The sequence below is a fragment of the Lampetra fluviatilis genome, chromosome 2, assembly GCF_964198595.1.
Source record: "Lampetra fluviatilis chromosome 2, kcLamFluv1.1, whole genome shotgun sequence".
Lineage (NCBI taxonomy): Eukaryota > Metazoa > Chordata > Hyperoartia > Petromyzontiformes > Petromyzontidae > Lampetra > Lampetra fluviatilis.
Window position 1 is genome coordinate 35,879,003 of NC_136276.1, and position 18,934 is coordinate 35,897,936.

Consider the following 18,934-nt stretch of genomic DNA (forward strand, 5'->3'; position numbering starts at 1 on the left):
ATAAACATCGGTGATGTCGCACATGCTGCTTGGTAATGAATTGCAAGGATGATTCCTTACATGGAAATGAAATATACGGGGTTGTGCTAAAAAACTTAAAACACATGGCGTGGCAAGGGAGGGAACATTTACGAGCTTGACTCGAAACCAAATTTATTTTAAACGTCGCATATTTAATCCGTGAATATTATTTCCCCCCATAAAATTAGATGCAGATGAACCTGGCTTGTTCTGCAGACCTATGGACTCATACTTGTGTTCTCTTTGTGGTTTGTGATATCCACTACTTGACAACAAAGTGAACAACTTCGTAACATATCAGCTGCTCGGTGATGCGCACAAAGGTTCGTCCGTTCCACCCTTGGAGAAAAAGAATGTGAATCAGAGGCAAGTCGAAAGATTCGTGGGCGCTTGGCACGCTCAGGTTCATATTTTGAGAGGTGGCCAATATGAGACATTGAGCCAAATGGTGAGACTAATCTGATTTAATACTGCGGTGTTACTGGCTGTCATCCATGGATAGGAAGCGTGCAAATATGAAACTTTGCATTCGGCTAAAATAGATACATTCTACAAACAATATTCATGAATCATTTACAGCCGCTTCCTGAATTCACTGCTTTCTGGAGGTGTCCCTGCGCTGTGTTAGTCAAGGGTGTCACGGGGTGAAATGTTAACCACCTCGCTTGACACACAGGAGGTCGTGGGTTCGATCCCGAACTTGACGCCTGTTGTATTTTTGGAATGTGCTTGTTCTCACCGTGGTCACGTAGATTCAGAGTATTTGGCTGCGATAAAATTTCCACGCGATAAGCCACTTTGTTGAGCTATCATTTGTGCCCAGGTCGCTTCTGAAATAGAGCTACGTAGCTCAGTGGGCCTTGCCTGGTAAAATAAAAATTGTTTACAGTTTTAGTTAATCTTTTTTATATTTCATCCAGCTGGTCAGTGCGGGTTGGTGAAATGCGGGGGTGTGGTGGGCTGGAGCAATGCAGGCGTCACTCGTCTCTCACGTTAACTATCGCTGCGAATTAAATGTAGGTCGCGGAGCTCATAATAGCATAACGCACTCACCACTGTGCCACCGCTCCACCTTACGGTATTAACGCTTCATTCACAAAACATAACATCGCAAGATCGGGAGCCAGGGTGTGGCTGGAGTTCCGCCATGCGCGGCTGACCCACGCCGTGCCGGCCTTCAAGTAGCAGTGGCCACTGGAGGAGGCCGTGTGCTCGGTGGCAGATGACGGGGAGCTCTGCATGCAGATATGAGCGACCCGTCGGAGGCCGTTGGACTGCGAGAAGAGCTGCGTGCAGATGCAGCACTTGTCGTAGTTTAAAAAAGAGAGAGCGAGAGAGCGACATGGAGTAGGAAGAGAGGGGGTAGAGAGAGAGGGGGGCAGAGAGGGGGGTAGAGAGAGAGGGAAGGGGTAAGGAGAGCAGAGCGAGAAATATGTTGTTAAATCTTTCATTTAAAAAGGGTGGTGGGTTTACATAAAGCAAAGCATTAAACAAAACTAAATGATGAACGAAGCAAAGTGCCGACTACACCGAGCATATTCTTGTTTCCTCTGATCTAAAAAAAAGAGAAATGGCACTCAGTAGTGAATAGATCATGGCTGATGATGAATTCACGTAAGCGCACACTTTATAATCACACAAAACAGACACACAACACAAGCCACTGCGAGGAATTTCAAATCTAGAATGAATCTGCAGCTTCTGTTTGATGACATCTTCCGCCTCCCGCGTTGCGCCCCATTCCCTTTCTCTCTCTCCCTGTCTCTGCTGTCATTGTCGGGAGCAGTCCGCCACCGTCGGCGACGACTCAGACTCAGACGGTGGTCACCCACTTTGCCAGAGTCGCCGGGGCCAGCACGCCCAACGACCGAGCCGAAAGCAAAACGCAGCGGCGGCGCTAAAGGTGCAGCCGGCTTAAGGCGATTTCGTTGTTTGAGCGTTGAGGAAGGGCTGCCCGCCCGCACAGAGCGCTCTCGTGTGCTCGCCTTGCCTTCGAGGTGTGTGCCACGTATGTTGCTCTGTTCCTGGCAAGGCGCCGACACGAGAGAATGAAAACAGTGACCGCGCTGCCGTGGCTCCACTCGCGAGTCTAACCAGGGATTCGGAGTCTGCGTCAGCCATCGAGATACAGTAAACGGTAAAGGCGCAGCCCTGAAATGTCTTGCTCACTCCACTGCTGGCGGATAGGCTCTAGAGAGAGAGGGCCCTTCTCGAGGGCTCTTGGCCTACTCTTCCGCACTGGTTGGGCGTCTTGAAAGAGGCGCGGAGCACGCACATCACCACAGGCCACGTGCCAATTGTCTGATCGTGGTGTACCTGTGTACTTGTACATTTTGTTCAGCCCCCTACAGTCATGGAAACAGGCACACACACGGGCTCGCCTCTCCGTGTCTGCGGATTCAGCTTAACCGCAGCAGTTGCGTGCGGGCGCATTTATTTGTGTTCGACGGTTCTGGGTGTTTACTCGCGAACTTAAAAACAAAACACCGCCACTGGTGTAGAATGTGACGCCAACTTTCTTCGACTTTACGAAATAAGAAAGGCGTGCTGGTCATCTAGCCCTGCCTCCCACACACACGACACCACGGGGCTGAGCTCTCCGTGCTTTCAAGTTAAACCGTTTGAAAACACCCTCAGTGGCGTGCACAATTCGGATAAGAATCGATTCTCCCCAGGGGGTTACAGGAACGTGGCCGGCTACGTTGCGATGGGGGGGGGGGGTGCAGAGGCATGCGTGTGCAGCCCTCCTCACAAGGGGCTCTTCAGCCTCCTCCAAGTGCCGTTTCCTAGGGGGGGGGGGTCCCAATGCGGTTCCATGCCCCCACTTCAAGTCGCGCTGTTGTCGTCGTCATTGGCGATCCATTTTCCAGCTGTACTCACTTCACCGCGTCATTGCGTTACCGACTTCGCGGCGTTTCTCGTGGATTCAGATGCATCATCCCCTGCCACGCGTGCGTGCGTGTGGATGTTGAACCTCTTTCGGTGAAGCGCACGGAGTCAGCCGTGCTCATCGGAGGTGCGTGCACAGCATGGACAGCGCCTTGTGTGTCAATCCACTGCTGGATGAGGGCCTCCCCGCACCGTCTGGACTGTGTGGGCTACTCAGGTATCAAACCCAAAAACCTCTACTATGGATGATATCGGTGGCGACAGCCTTCGTGTTGAAGACAATACTCAGGTTGGGTTTGGTGGTTTCAGGCAGTGGGCATAGGAGGTGGAAGCATAGAAGTACAGTACAGGACACGCTTTGGTTTTGCGGCACCACCTTCTTGCCGGCGCCATGTAGCCCCCACGTTCTTCATCGACACATCCCATCACTATCCAGCCGAAGCTTCGCTGCCGATTCGATTACAGGCGTCTAACCTTGGATGTCGCTGTCTTGGGAGTGACCATCCCCGCGTTTGCATCGGCAACCGGCTCCCGAAGACGATGATTGATGCGTTATTGTCACAGCCCTGGGATAGGATACAATCACGCGCCGCAGGTGTATCGCCCAGAAGCACTGGATCGCTAACACATGCATTCGAAGAATGTATACGTTGCGATCCATTGACAGATACCCCGCTAAGATAATATCGAGAAATCGTAGAGAAAACGACAATTTTATTTCAAATCTCCCACACGTCTTTCCAGCAAAGTTCAACACCCTTAACGCGTGCAAGAGCGTTCCTCCTCTGTGAGACACCGGACCCATCGCTCTCACAATGCTCAATCGGACGTCTAGAAGAGGGCTGTTAACAATCCGTGGGTTCGTACTCTTTGGTTTGTTCGGTAAAGTCACGTAGGTAAAAAATAAAATAAATTAAAACAACGTTTCGGGCGCAACACAAGCGTCCTTCTTCAGGTGGGGACAATGTAGCGAAAGCACAACCGCTTAAGTGTGTATTTCATTTTATTTTTTACCCACGTGACTTTACCGAAAAAACCAAAGAGTATGAATTATTGCAGTCACGAAAGCTTCAAATCTAGAAATAATCCGTGGGTTATCTATAGTTGGATCGCCCTGTGCACATCTGCGTGGATTAAACACGTGGAGACGTTATCCTGGCCGTGAACAGGTTTTTGGAAGGCCCTATCCATGTACATTGTATCAATTCCTCATAATATATGTTTTAAAATACGGTTTTATGTTCGGCATACGCACCTTGAAAGACAACATTGGCATAACCATTGATGTGTTTACAACATTTGCGTTGTTAGATGCGTATTTCAACATTACAATCCGCGTGCTGCTGCCCTTTGTGCGAGGTCGGTGTTCGGTGCCAATGTGAAGTTGGCAACTCGTGGCGAGACCGCGAGAGGAGACAGACGAACCTGACAGCGATCGCTGTCGGTTGCCGCCAGGGCAGCTAAACAAGTCCGAGTTTCAATCCGAAACAAGCTGACAAACCAGTCCAACGAGGGAGCATCTTTTTGGGGTTTTTTTTGTACGTTGGCTCGAACTTACACGCGAGGCTGATGCCTTTTATAACGCATGTGCGTTCCTGTTTGTTTCTGAAGATATTTCTGAGTCAATCTCGCCCAACAACTATACAGATCTTGACACGAGTAACATTTTTGGAAAGTTTAACGAAGCGATTGGTTTGGGTGTAGGTGCTGTAGCACGCTTGGCTACGTACGGAAGGTAGTAACATTCATTGTTTACGTGACAAAAAACAAGCGGAGTTGTCCCCTCTATGGTTTGTGTGCTCAAGTTCTGGGCATCCATTTCGTCGAAAGAATCCGGACGTTTGTTTCATTAGTGGGTCATCTTTACTCGACTCGCTATGGTGAAGCTCCCGAGTGAGCGGAGGACAGGCAAAGACCGGCAGAGCCGACGCATATCGTGAATGCGCTCAACCTGAGTTGTAAGAAGAAGTTTAGCCAACAGCTCGGCATGTCGGTGGTCACAGCATAATTACCGATAACACTGAATTGCCTCCAGTTGGGCAGTTTGTGAGCTGGAGGGGTGATAGGGGAGTGTGGGTGCGAGTGGTAATAGGGGAATGTGAGCCAAAGAGAGAGGGTGATCGGGATAGGGGAGGTGTGGTGGTGGGTGAGGGCTGGGAGCTGAGTGGTGGCTGGGCGGTTCTGGCCGTGTGTGGCTGCGTGAGGAGGAGGAGGCGGGTCTGTGGGCGGTCTCCCTTCCAAACAATTATCACTCCGATGCAGCTGAGCGCGGCGCCTCTTCGCATTTGGGAAGAGTCGCGGTTGTCCACGCACCGCGCCGCCGCAGACAGCGGACAACACCCCTCCCCCACTCTCCATCCAGGTGCCCTGCGCGCCCGCTCTCCTCGTCGACTGCATGAGCTCCACACAACACACTCCCACCCCCTGCAGGTTCACACATGAGCCGGCTGTTTGTTACCCCCCCCGGCTTTTTTTTGGGGGCTGCTCTTTGTGTTTGCCCGTGGTCGAAGTTTTGCGCAGACGGCTCAATTTTATCCCAAGTGCGAAGAGATTGTTTCGTGTGTGTTGTTTTTATTGGCGGCATCTGCAAGCAACATCGTTAGCAGCAGCATCATCATCAGCAGCATCATCAGCAGCAGCAGCAGCATCATCAGCAGCAGCATCAGCAGCGTGCGCCTCCACGTTATGCGGTGCGCGGATGGTGCGGGGATCCTGGACGCGAGATGAGACGGAATTCTGAGTCCAACTCATTCCTTCTGCTCGTGGTGGTCGCGCTCCAGGTGAGAATCGAGGGAAATACCGCGCGTGTGTGTTGTGTGTGTGTGGTGTGTGTGTGGTGTGTGTGTGTGTTGTGTGTGTGTTGTGTGTGTTGTTTGCGTGTGTATTGTGTGTGTGTGTTGTGTGTGTGGTGTGTGTGTTGTGTGTGTGTGTTGTTTGCGTGTGTATTGTGTGTGTGTGTTGTGTGTGTTGTTTGTGTTGTGTGTGTCTTTGTATTCGGGAAGTGGGGAGCGGTAGTGTAGCGGTTAGCGCGCTGCGAACCAGACGATCCGAGTTCGATTCCCGCTCACGGCCAACACTCGTGAGGAATATCCGAACCGGTTCTGAGGCTCCCTCTAGGTCGACTCGGACTCAAATGGTTACCGGGTGCGGTGTGCAAACATCGCCACTGGGAGACAAAGGCGGCACGGGCGTGGTGCTGGCCACCCGTGCATGCCTTCATAGGTGCTCGCTAACCACTTGCCCCCAACAAGTCTGTTTACGCTATACGGGGGATCTTTGTCTTTGTTGTGATGCACTGCGGGGAGCGCATTGACGTAATACGTAGCTGACAATCTGAGTTGAATGGAGATAACATCAGTCGTGAGTGATGTGTGAATAGGAGCCGTTCCTCTCCCTTGGTCGAGTTAACCTTAAACGAGAATACCCGGCGCGATGTGTAAACATCGACATTGGGGAGACAAAGGCGGCTGTGTGTGGTGCACGCCCACCCCACCCGTTCGTGCCTTAATAGGCGCTCGCTAACAGCACTCGCCCAGCAGGGCAAGACGGAGGGAAGAGAGAGTTTGGTGTGAACATGCAGCCCTGCTGGTGATACTCGCGGTGTTCACGTGGGGCGGAGTGTGAGAGGAGGGGGGGGGGTCATCCAGCGGTGGAGTGATCATGGCTGATGGTGGTGGTGGTGGAGTTCAGGTGAAGATCTGTGCACTTGGGTGGCAGCCTGCAGCTGCAGTAAGTGGACTACTTGTGCCGTTGCGAATGTAGATACAGTCTGTATCACTGTGTGAATCGGACAAAGACATCGTCTTCACAGACTGTTGGGGCAGGCGCTGTTAGCGGGCACCTATGAAGGCCGGCACGGCATACGAGGATGTGGGTGGCCAACACCACGCCTGGCCGCCTTTGTTTCCCCAGTGGCGATGTTTACACACGAGGTACCAATTTGAGGCTGAGTAGACCTAGGGGAGACCCAGGACCGGTTTAGAAAATCGCCACTGGTGTTGGCTGTGAGCGGGTTCGTTTCGCAGCGCGCTAAACCACTACACTACCGCTTCCCACACAGTTACTGTGTGTACACTTGAATACACGCATCACGATGCGCAGTCTAAACAAAAGATAACCCTTGTAAATATGCCAATGGGCTGTTTAAATAATGAAGATTCACTCTGGACGTTCATACCAACACGCATGAGAATGGACACGCGTTATCTTCACGTGCAGTGCAATCGCGCGGGTTATAGAGGCGGGCTAGAGACGGGGGGGGGGGCAGTCCAATCTGGTGAAAACATTAAGTGGACTTGGGGCCGGACACGTCATCGCTGGAAGTGAAGGATGAAGGGCAGTGGTGAAGGGCAGTGATGAAGGGCAGTGGTGAAGACGAATGACGGAGCGGCAGCCAAGGAATGGAATGCGTCCGAGTGGGCTGCGTGGAGGAGACGGAGCACGAGATCAGCTCGTAGACGGATCGTTACATCTCAGGGCCGTGAGGGATGGCGACGGCTTGGGGACGTTCTTCATTCAGCAGTGGATTGGCCATGGTGATTCATAATGATGATGATAGCTGTCGGTGCATCAGCGATCGCAGTTAAAATACACGATTACGCAATTAATCGTGATTTTTGCATACAATTCTAATCTAATCAGCAACATCATGTCATAACCTCAGCCTCGGCATATTGAGAAGCACGGCAGACTGGGATGAGGTTCGCATACCTCTCAAGCCATACGGTTTACCCGCATTCTTGGACAGGGGAATTGGATTTTCAGGCCCTTTCGGCGTACAGCCGCTTCAATAGGGGCATTTGTTTTGTCTATGTGTTTGTGTTTCTCCCTTGTGATGGGACTTTGTAGGATGAACTTTAAGATTTATAAAAGATCACGGGGTGACCAATAAGGTCTGAATTGGTCTGTAATAAGTGGGGCAGCACTGATAATGGGTTGACAGCTATCGGTGCGTGAGGTGCATATTCAGGCTTGGATCGCAAAACAGCGCGCACGGCTTGTGCTGCTGATGCTGCGTTAGTTCATGGCGCGTCAACTATGTGTCCCCTTGTTTTATTTTGGCCGCTTTGGTGTGGGGGCAGTTGCTAAAGCTGCCGACAGTCGCTGCTTCAGTGTTACCGAGTGCGTGAGTGAAATTACTCCATGTGGCTCGTGGACTGCTCTCATGTGTGCCACGCGTGGCTCGTGAGATGTCATCAAACGCAGATTGGTGCAAAACCACAAGCTTTGTTATTACTGGCAGTCAGTAATTAAAATGAGTTAGGTTAATTATTGACTGGGTGACTGCTCCAGAAATTCAGGTCATTAGCTGTTGTTGTTGTTGTCCATCTGTAACTTCCCAATTCTGGGGAAAGGCCTCCCTTATTTTCTTATTTACTTTCTTCTTATTTTCTTATTTACTTTCTTCTTATTTTCTTATTTACTTTCTTCTTATTTTCTTCCATTCTTTACATTTAGTTCTCCTTGTGCAGCCGTGGCCTCCCAACTCTGAGATGTCGTCTCGTCACCGTCCCTCCCGCTGTCTTCCCCCCACATCTCTTTGCCTTCTCTCGGTCTCCACTCCACAGGTATATTTTTTCCCAACCTCTTGTAGGCTGCCCTCATGACGTGATGCTGGACTTCCCATTTCTCCTTGATTCTATTTTTCACGAACACATCAACTGTATTTCATTTAAATTAGTGGTCAATATTTTTGTAGCCATGGCAATCGAAAAGTACACAGACTAGTCACACGCCATTCTATTATTTAACTTCACAGTTGCACCCACCTCGGTTGATTATCGTGTGTTAAGTGCATGCAGATGTTGCCTCTGCCCCTGTGACTTTCAGTGCAGAATTTCAATCTGTGAACTTGCTTCCTTGCGACAACTCATAAACGGTGGTCTTTTGTTATAAACGTTGCACGTCACTGTTTCTAATGTATTGCAAGCCGAGCCATTGCATCTCTTACACGCATTGCTCCATGACGTCAATTTGCATGAAGCGATCAAGGTTCATTTGAATTCCATCTTCCTTTCACGCCTCCTTTGTTCATGTGCAATTATCTCCACTGCTGCATTGCAGAACTCATCACGTGCACTTCTTGCTCATAGCTGTCGGCTGTGAAAGCTTGAGGGGTGATGGATGATTGATCTTCGGAGTATGGTGTCCCTGTAGATTCGTTTTGCAGAATTCCATACAGTCCAGGGGCGTTTCTTTAATTTGTGTCCACTCTGTCTGAAAAAGTATTGTTAGTATAACTCCTTCAACAACAAGCAATGCAATGCGTGAATACGTAACACAAGCAGGATGCTCTTTGGTTCTATCGGTAAAGTCACGTAGGTAGAAATAAAATAATAATAAAAAAGATTGCTTGTGTTGCGATCGAAACGTCGTGATTTATTTTATTTCTACCTACGTGACTTTACCGAAAGAACCAGAGTATAGATTCCTGCAGTCACGAAAGCTTCAAATGAACAATCAGGATACTTACGCGGGCAAGAACGTGGAAACGGCTTAGAGAACGAGAATGGTCATGTGATGTGTACCTGACAAGAAGTGCTGCAGCTCTTGGGTGTGCAGGCGGTGCAACTGCGCCGGGACCCAGAGGGGAGGGGTTGAATTGGATAGGCGGCCCACATTTTATTCCTTGCCGCAGGGCCCATGTCGACAATTGTCATTTTCATGTCCTATGTGAGAACACGTATGTCACATGAGACTAAGCGTCTGCATGCATAGACTTGAAGCGTGCCATCGTCAGCCATGATCAACCCACTGCATGGTCTCTCCAAGTTGTCACCATTCCTCAAGGTCCTACGATGCCACAATGAGATGATCTCCATATCAGCCCTTCTCTACGGCGGTCGTGCAGCAATCCATCGTGTGTGTGTGCAATCGTTTCTGGAGCGTGGTATGGGGTCGCCACCTTTTCCACAAAGCAAACCCGGACACATTTATCAGTCGGCCTAGTTCTGTTATCGATACTGTGCAGCCCACTGCAATGAAGTTCAACACAATCCCGGTACCATATCTCAGTATAAATCAATTCTTACCACCGCAAATGCAAACATCAACTCCCAGATCAAGGTTTTTTTGGGTTAGATCAGAATGATTAAGAAGTCTTTCTGACACAATTCTGGCTAATCGCCTGATGATGCTACTCTCCAACACACCGGTGTGCTGAAGGAGTTACTAATTGGCACGTTTTGTTTACGTGACATACCTTACTAAATGGATATTTGTCGCGAAAGGCCTGCGTGTTAAACCCATCGACTGCCCAGACTATCTGGGTCAAGCCCGGATAGTTGGCAACCGCCGAAGCGCCAAGGAGGCGAAGCGACTGTGCGTGGCGCCTCCTGCCGGTGAGGTCCGGCACCGCCCGGGTCCTCCGCCGCTGGTCGCACGCGGTCCGCGAGGGGACCAGGGCCCGGCTTGTTAATTGGGCCCGGGCAACGCAACGGTGCCAATGGGCGCAGCGAGCGTGGGTGGCCTCTCGCCCGTGTGCGGGAGGGATCCAGCCGACGTTGAGCCACGATGCGGCCAACAGAACACCGCGAGCGCACGTTCACGATACGCTTGAGAGATATCCGCACACGCGCACCATGTTCAAACCCATTGTTTGGTGATACTGCGTTGCCAGTGGTGCACAGGCGAAAATTAGAACAAAAAACCTCAACATCCGTCAATAACACTGTGGCCTTAAATTGAAATATATAATAGACGACGTTTTGGGCAATAGCCCTTCAGAGCACAGACACGTTTAGACATGGCCCAGAGACACCGACGGGTTCTTAGATATGGCTCCGAGACACCCACAATGTGTTTGCACTATATAGTATGGCTATAAGGCACAATATTTTTAGACGTGGTTAAGACGTCGGAGTCTGCATGGGGGATCGGAGAGATAGGTGGTGTCGAGTCCATCCACGGCTGATCTTGATGCCGAGTGCGATCTTCAGATCGATTCCTCAGCAATGTGATGCTTTGTGCACGGGCAAATCAGCAACGTTATTGCAAACGCTCAACAATGCTGTGAAACACCCAGGGCCGATTTGAACGACGCATTCTAAAACCTGTGCCTATGTGTGCAGAGGATTTGCACAGCTAATACCTCATGGTGGAGATTGTTAGTAACGTGTGGGAATCGAGGAATGGGCAACTTTGATTCCCCGCTGTTATGCATTCTCTAGAATATGGACTACCTCTGAACGGTCAAGGTGCGTTCCAATGTCTGCATCTGCATCACATTGATGGACTTTTTATTTTATTTAGAAAGCCCACAGGAGGCAGATGCAAAACACGCTGCAAACGTTGCGAGTTGGTCGATCGCAGGGGCTCGGCCACTGTGCGGTGTCACGGGTGCACGCAGACCCCAACATTTTCTATCGGGCTGAGTGCCACAGTGGTCACTCGCCCCCCCCCCCCCCCCCAGTAATGCGTGATTCAAATAAATTACTCGAGACGCCGGTGTATGGCAAGCAAGAGCGGTTTATGCGAATGCTGTCGAGAGGTCACACGTTTGGCCGTAACGGTCCTTGGCCGACTGTGCGCGATGAATGGAGTGGAATGAGGGGTACCCCGAAGTGGCGTTGTACGAAACGTGGTGCAGTATATTTGAGTACGATGTTTTCACCTTTCCGTCGAGGCCACTGGACATGCCGATGGCGCTAAGAGAGAACCTTTACAAAGAGACAGCAGGACACGGGCAGTCGCGTAGATTTACCACAGCTCGTGCAGTAGAACTGTTATTTCCGTGACAAAGTGGGGGACGAACTTTGCAGATGCTATCTGCGATCTCGCCCACAATCGTCGGGAACCGTTTGCCGGTAGAGCTAACTATTTAACTTTTTATTTTAGGAGTTAAGGCCCACTGAGTTACACAGCTCTTTTTCAGAAGCGACCTAGCCACAAACTGATAGCTCGACAAAGTGGCTTATCACGTGGACATTTATAGCAGCCAAATACTCTAAACACGCGATGTTGATTCTAAATGTGGAGGGGAAAAAGTGGAGGACCCGGAAAAAAACCCACGTGACTACGGGGATACCACCCGCTTCCACGCGTGACCGCGTCCCCTGCTCGATCGTGCATCGTGTGCTGCTGCTACAGACGGACGTCAAGTGCTGAACCCGTCCAACGCAGGGCCCGTTTATGCCCCAAACCTCCCCCCTGCTGCTCTCAAGATTTGGAGGAATGTTTCACGTCATTGTTGCCCAGTCTCACGAAAGAGGGGAAAAAAATACAAAACAAGATCAAACGATTAAAATTGTATGTTTGAAGCGGCCATTACGTCTTCTATCACTATCAAATGCCATTAAAGATAAACTTCCAACTTAAAAGGAAATATGATAAGCTTAAGAATATTATTGCAGTAATCTAAATTGAGCGCTTTTGAAAATATGAATGTTCCCATATCCATTAAGTTTTACGTTGCTGATAGAGTATTGCGGAGTATTATGCTGGGCTTGGTGAATGTGTGTGTATGATGTAAAGGGACTGCCTTGGTTAGCACATCTCACCCAGTGGAATACTCTACTACACGTGAGCTGCGTGTAATGTGAAACGAAATTTCACGCAGTAGCAAAAAGGTGAGTCAGGATTTAAAGACTGCTTTATAGTTGATACTGAAATACTTCAAAACAAATACACAATTACACCCATTGCTTGGGTCATTTCAGAATGCAGTTATTTGCATGTTAATGTTTTAACACACCATCGTCAATTAGACGTGCCATGAAGAAGGGCCATCACTCAAAATGTCACCTTTCGTTATTTTTGTAGATTTGTTTAAATTTGTTTTGCTTTTGTCAAATTGGTGGCACAGGTCACTGGCAATTGAGACGATCCTATTCATTTGAGTTCTCACCCAGTGAAACTAAACTGTCTCCGGCAGGCCTGCATGGTGGGCGCCTTCGTGGGCAACATGACCGGGACGGCCGAGTCTATGGTGGAGAGCAGCGTCACCTCATCCACCTCATCGACCTCATCGACCACCTCTTCTTCTACCACGCAAATTCCGGCAGCGCTGGCACCGCAGGCACCCCAGGCACCGCAGGCACCGTCCAACGAGCTGCACCCGTCCGAGCGCCGTCAGTTCTGCGAGTGGCCCTGCCGGTGCCCCGCGCTGCCCCCGCGCTGCCCTCCGGGCGTGAGCCTGGTGACGGACGGCTGTGGCTGCTGCAAGACGTGCGCGCGTCAGGGCGGAGAGCGCTGCACCGAGGCAGACACGTGCGACTATCACAGGGGCCTCTACTGTGACTACTCCGGGGACAGACCTAGGTACGAGATAGGCGTTTGTGCATGTAAGTTTCACCCTTTGCAATCTCTACCCCCCCCCGTCCCCTGTGCACGAGCGCTAACAGCAGGTGGTCGAGATAAACCCTCCAGGCCGCCGCTGCGACCACTAAGTGGGTTCCGCCGGCCCACGTGTTAACGCGACTTTGCGGGATTGCGCTACGAAGGTGCCGTTTAATGTTTGGGAGGTTTGGCCACCGTTAAAAAAAAAGTCACGCCTGTCATTAAAGAATTCAACTGTTTTTATTGACGTTGAAATGTTTAATGACGGTGGATATTGAAAGCTGCAATGTTCTTAGTGTTTTTAATTTTAGAATACCTGAAAGGTTTATCTCTGTTAAACTAGAGGGCCAGTGATCCAAACAACATATAATTTCATTACATTTGAACCCAAACTGTGCCCTTACCAATCACATAAGTTATATACAAAACAACCTTCAAGAGCTCTCTTGAAATGCGACGAATGAAAATGTTAAATTGTGGATTTAAGATCAACACGTGTGCAATGGTTGACACTTGGAAATTATTGACATGTGCTGGAATGACATGTCATTTGCATGTGAAGGCTCCAATGAGGCCGCAGATTTAATCTGAAAGTTAACTTCATGCATGCAAGTGAATGATTGTTCAGTATATCATAAACATTTAGCTGTTACGACGTCTATGGACATTACATCTATTAAGCAGCCAGCACACCTGAAAAAGCAAATTTCAAAACCTGGGAATGTCTTACGACAAACCTTCCTGTAAATTGCACTTCTGTCTGTGAAAACCAATAGGGCCCAGGTGCCAATTTAGTTTCATATTTATAAAACGCAGTAGGTTATGAAGTGCGGTCCTTCATAGCATGCACATGACTCCCGTTTAGGAATTTACAGTCGAGCTTGCATCGACTCTCCTCGGGCGTTTTCTGTGGGCCCATCTATCTTGAACATCAAACAGGTTTTGGCCGTTTGCCAAGCCGCATAACATCACGCCAGTGGCCAGGGGCCCCTAGGCACCACGAGTCCGCTAAGTTAGTCTTGCGCTCGCCCTTGAACATTGCGTTCTCCCGGCGGAGCACTGCTCGACGTCGAGGTTCAGATTTTTACTTTGCGAAAGTGGCCAATGCAGCACCACTATGATCCATATTTGTTGTTGCGTTAGGCCACGGATATTTGAGTTCACCATGGAAACAGCTTGCTTATGATGAACTCAGGGTTATTTACACAACTCAGCAGACAACCCCTATGTTTGTTACAAAGGCCTTGTCGTAAAAATGCCAATATTTACCATAGCTATTGCCTGAATTTTTTTTACGGCATATAGAAGAAGAAAAACCCAACAGTTTTAAGAGGGTTTGTTTTCCATTTCATAGGGAGCCGCCACTGTGTAGTGGTTAGCATACTGGACGTGGAGATGCAGAGGTCACCGGATCGACTCCATCTTCTGGAGTGGCAGTAGAAACAATGGTGCGGGTTTCTCAGTCCCCCCCGCACCTCCGATTCCCACACCTCCGATTAGCACGGTTGGCTACGTACGGTGCGAAAGAAGTTCAACGTACATAATGAGTACACCACAGTTGGTCGATTGGCAATTATCTTGCCGTGGGGTAAAGTGTGGGTACACCCGCCTCTTCCAACACATCTGACCAACGTGGAAGAGGAGACCAAATAGCCCCTAGCGAAGGATATTCTGCCAGCAGTGGCAAGACCAAGCAATTGCAGGGCTGCACCTCAAATTTCCTTTTAGAAAAGAAAGAAACAACATTGGTTAAAGGCATCCGACAAATGGAACTGTTCAAGATTTGGTTGTGGTTGTTTATTGCTATTATTGCCTTGCGTGGACAGCGTTTCATTGTATGTACAGACTGCTTTGCTGGCCATATACTCTGCTACACCACTGGAATGTTGCAGGGTTTGACCACAATAGACGACGCACTCATATATGGGTTCCTTTCATGTGCAGGCTGAGATATTGTCGTGCAGTTTGACATCACAGAAAATGTTGGCCGATGCATCATTATAGCTGGGCATCTCTTAATACATGTGGTTGTGCTTGTTTTGTATTTAAAACTGGTATTCAAGATTGCCAACTAAAACATAATTGTTTTTTATTGATGTTTTAAACTTTTCACCTCATACACAGCATGTAACCTAAACTCCAATTACCTTTTGAAGGAATGCTGTCCTGGTGTAATGGTTAGCCAGCATACTTAGTGTGGAATCAAAGGAGATGCTGGTTCAGTCTCCTGGCGTGGCTGTTGAACTAATGGGCATTTTTGTTTTAATCCACAAACCTCTGTCCACCCAGCAGTAAATGTGGGCACACCAGAGTTGGCCGATCGCCAGCTCACATGTGTTGGGGTAGTGTGGGTACTCCCACTCTTCTGAGACATTTGGCCAACATAGAAGGGTAGGTGAAATACCCTCAAGAGGGGCTCTCTCTAGACCTCCCTGTGGTGGAGGTCCTTCTGCCAGCAGTGGTGTGAACAAGCAATTTCAGGGCTGAACTTTTTAAAACAAGTCTGTACCTGCAATATTTCCTGTGTAAGTTACCATGCAAAATCCTGAAAGAGAAACCCATGGCGACTTTAACCGGTCCGTTTCTCATGCACTATCCTGCTTCTGATCGCCCACGACCTCGCGCACGACCTCCGGCACGATCGATCGACAGACATCATCGGCGTCGGCTGCCGCCTCAATGGCGAGCAGTACCAGAACGGGCAGACGTTCCAGCAGAGCTGCCGCTACCGGTGCACGTGCGTGAACGGCGCCATCGGCTGCGTGCCCGTGTGCACGCACGAGTCGCGCCCACCGCTTGTGTGGTGCCAGCGGCCGCGGCGTGTCGCCGTGCCGGGGAAGTGCTGCGAGCGCTGGGTTTGCGACGACATCCGCGCCAAGATCAGGAAGTCCGTGCCCAAGCACCTCGCTCTGGCAGGTAGGCACGGCGAGTGAAAAAACATGCGCCGATTTACACGACCCCAAAAGGAAAAGTTTCCTAAATACGCCTTGCCCGTGAAGTCATTTGCTTGGAAATGTTATTTACGTTATGCTTGTTGCCCACGAAAGCCCGATAGAGCATCAGGACCTTTTCAGGAGGGTCCTGCTAAATTTGTGTAGTCTGGGCTGATGCCACTATCTGTAATCCCAATGGAATAATTTTCAGATAATTTTGCAACATTGCTATGCTTTGCAGATACCAGTGAACATTTTTATTTTGCTATGAGAGGAGTTTGGAGAGGTGGAGAACAAACTCCGTACAGAAATACACAGCAGTCAAGAATTGAACCCTGGGCCTTATTGCTGATGAGGCACAAGAGTTACCACGGCACCACCCTCCTGCCCCTAAATATTTAGAAATACTTCCCATGAAAAATCCTTAAATTACAAATACACCTTGATATAGTTTGCGAAATCTGAATTAAGTTGACAAGACAATGGGATGCTGCCATGGTACGTTGGTCAGCAAACTGGACTTGACAGTGTTTCTGTTTAACCGACGTGCTCACTGTTACCTCCTGGCAGTGTTCCGAGACGAGCGCGAGGAAGACACCCTGTGGAGGAGCAACTGTCTGGTGCAAACAACATCGTGGAGCCCGTGCTCTGAAACCTGCGGCCTGGGAATCTCGACGCGCATCACCAACCACAACGCGGCCTGCAGCATGAACCGCGAGCGCCGCCTCTGCTACGTGCGGCCCTGCGAGACCAACGGAACGCACAGCATCCGGGTAGGCACCTCGACCCGCACCGAATCGAGGCGGGGAAACCCGCGCGAAGTGTGGGTGGGCAACCTGGCACTGCATTCAGATAGGCATCCACCACTTTATCATTATCTAGGTGGGCAACCTGTATTGCATCCAGATAGGCACCAAGCAGGCAATACATATTTCACCTGGGCAGTTATAGGTAATCATTGATAACATCATTAAGTGGCAGGGTTGGAAAATATGTAAACCGATTACTTATGAAGCTTTTCTTACTCAGGAAAGCGCTACTCTGACTCGAGACACGTTTTCAGTAGGGTCCTGCCCATTTTTCACAGTAGCGGGCGATATTGCCAAGTGTAACCCCAATTGAGTAATTTGCAGGTATGTTTTAAGCATTGGGATGTTTAGCCAATACCAGTTACATAGTATATTATTTTAGCTATGGGAACAAATCGAAGAATCCAGAGGAAGCCCATGCAAAACAGGGATAGAACATAAACTCCAGTCACCCAAGTCAGGAATCAAACCCTGGCACTTGTTGTTGTGAGGCACAAGTGTTACCACTGTGCCACCATAAACAGGAATAATTCAGATGCCCAGAGCATCAAACACATCACCGACGAGTGTGCCATCCCACACACCCTGGCGGTATCCCTGTAATCCATACAGCGTCGACTGCCTGCTTGGATTGGTTGAAGGACCTTAACATGCAACTCTGACATCTACCCAAACTTTTACTTCCCCCCCCCACCCCAATGCCATACAAAAGAAACCGAGAAATACTAAAAATATAACTTTTAGATGTACTCTGATGAGCACACTGTCATCCATTTTGGATAGTGATGGTACATTCAGCTTTATGTAACAAAACATTGACTTACTGCATAGGTTTTCATGGTTGTGCTGTATAGCTTAACGTATTTTCAGGCTGTACAGGCATGGCGTCCAGATGTTTTACTCCAAATGCTGGGAGCTTCTAAAGTTCAACGTCAGACATGACGAACAAGACGCGGTACAAACCAAAACACATTGGAGAGCATAGCCTTACTCCCTAATTAAGCTGTATTTCTTTTTAAACTAAAAATTACCTTCAATGCATTATATTATGTTGGCCTGCGAGGCGGCCTAACCTGCAGAACTGCCCTGGGGTGTATAACGACCGTGCCGGTGCTCGCAGGAGGGACGCAGCTGCCAGAGGGAGTACCGCTCACGACACCCCGTGCGCCTCGAGCTGTCCGGCTGCACTAGCGTCGTCAGCTACCTGTTCAAGTTCTGCGGGGGCTGCCGCGACGGGCGCTGCTGCGACCCGTACCGCACCGCCACCATCAGCGCCGAGTTCACCTGCCCCGACGGAACGCGAACCAAGTGGCAGCTCATGTGGATCAACTCATGCCGATGCCACAGGCTCTGCCGGAACCCTAACGACATCTTTGCCGACTTAGGAAACCACGATGGTTTCAACGGGATTGAAAACTGAGCCGTCCATGACCAGGAATGTGAAATTGCTTTTGACCACACTTTTACTGTTTTGACAACGGCACGCATTTATAGAAGAGGGGGGTGATGGCGTAAAGCCTCAGTGTCTCCCTGAGGTTCACATGTGCTCTTTGTTTATTACTCTACAGACACTTCAGTATTGAGATTCGAAAACCAACATGATCACAGCTTTGGGAATCAACAACTACAGTGATGGGAGTGTTCTTTCACCAGAGGGTAGTGTGTGACTGAAAAGCTTTGTGTTAAAGCTAGATGATAATATAAATGCTAAGCATGTGTAAACGGTTTTTTATTTAGATGTTTATTAAACAACTGGTGCTTTAACATATTTTATGTAACGAATGTTTGCACTTGCCTCTATTGCCTTATAGAATCTGTGTGAAGATTCAAGAAGAGATGCACATGATTTAAACCGGAGAAGACACTTACAATCTAACAATTTGTTATCTGTTTTTCTTCAAGTGCAAACCATGTTAGTCTTCAAAGAAGAATATGTTAGTTACAAAGGCAAATGAAGAGATATATTTTGCTTTGCAAAAAAATTGTAAATATTTTTTCAAAATAATC

General features: G+C 49.2%; 1 protein-coding gene across 4 annotated transcripts; it reads left to right on the top strand.

Annotated features, from left to right (window-relative positions):
* Positions 1-5,125: 5,125 nt before the first annotated feature.
* LOC144946560 (CCN family member 4-like) lies at positions 5,126-18,835 on the top strand. 4 transcript variants are annotated; one of them, XM_078875581.1, is made up of 7 exons: positions 5,126-5,272; positions 5,544-5,690; positions 8,368-8,477; positions 12,782-13,190; positions 15,838-16,110; positions 16,689-16,891; positions 18,048-18,835. In XM_078875581.1, exons 3-7 carry the CDS (start codon positions 8,403-8,405, stop codon positions 18,345-18,347), a joined length of 1,260 nt encoding a protein of 419 aa, XP_078731707.1. In that variant the 5' UTR covers positions 5,126-5,272; positions 5,544-5,690; positions 8,368-8,402; the 3' UTR covers positions 18,348-18,835. The 4 variants fall into 4 exon arrangements, with proteins under 4 accessions (XP_078731707.1, XP_078731699.1, XP_078731715.1 ...); XM_078875573.1 differs by having other exon boundaries at positions 5,126-5,690; XM_078875589.1 differs by having other exon boundaries at positions 5,126-5,690; positions 15,838-16,101; positions 18,048-18,824.
* The last annotated feature ends 99 nt before the right edge of the window (positions 18,836-18,934 follow it).

Bases quoted from the DNA above. Each gene is read 5' to 3' on its own strand.
- LOC144946560 (XM_078875573.1), top strand. From the start codon at position 8,403: ATGTCGTCTCGTCACCGTCCCTCCCGCTGTCTTCCCCCCACATCTCTT. The intron at 8,478-12,781 runs GTATATTTTTTC...TGTCTCCGGCAG, and splicing joins TCTCGGTCTCCACTCCACAG to GCCTGCATGGTGGGCGCCTT. The intron at 16,111-16,688 runs GCGAGTGAAAAA...ACCTCCTGGCAG, and splicing joins CGCTCTGGCAGGTAGGCACG to TGTTCCGAGACGAGCGCGAG.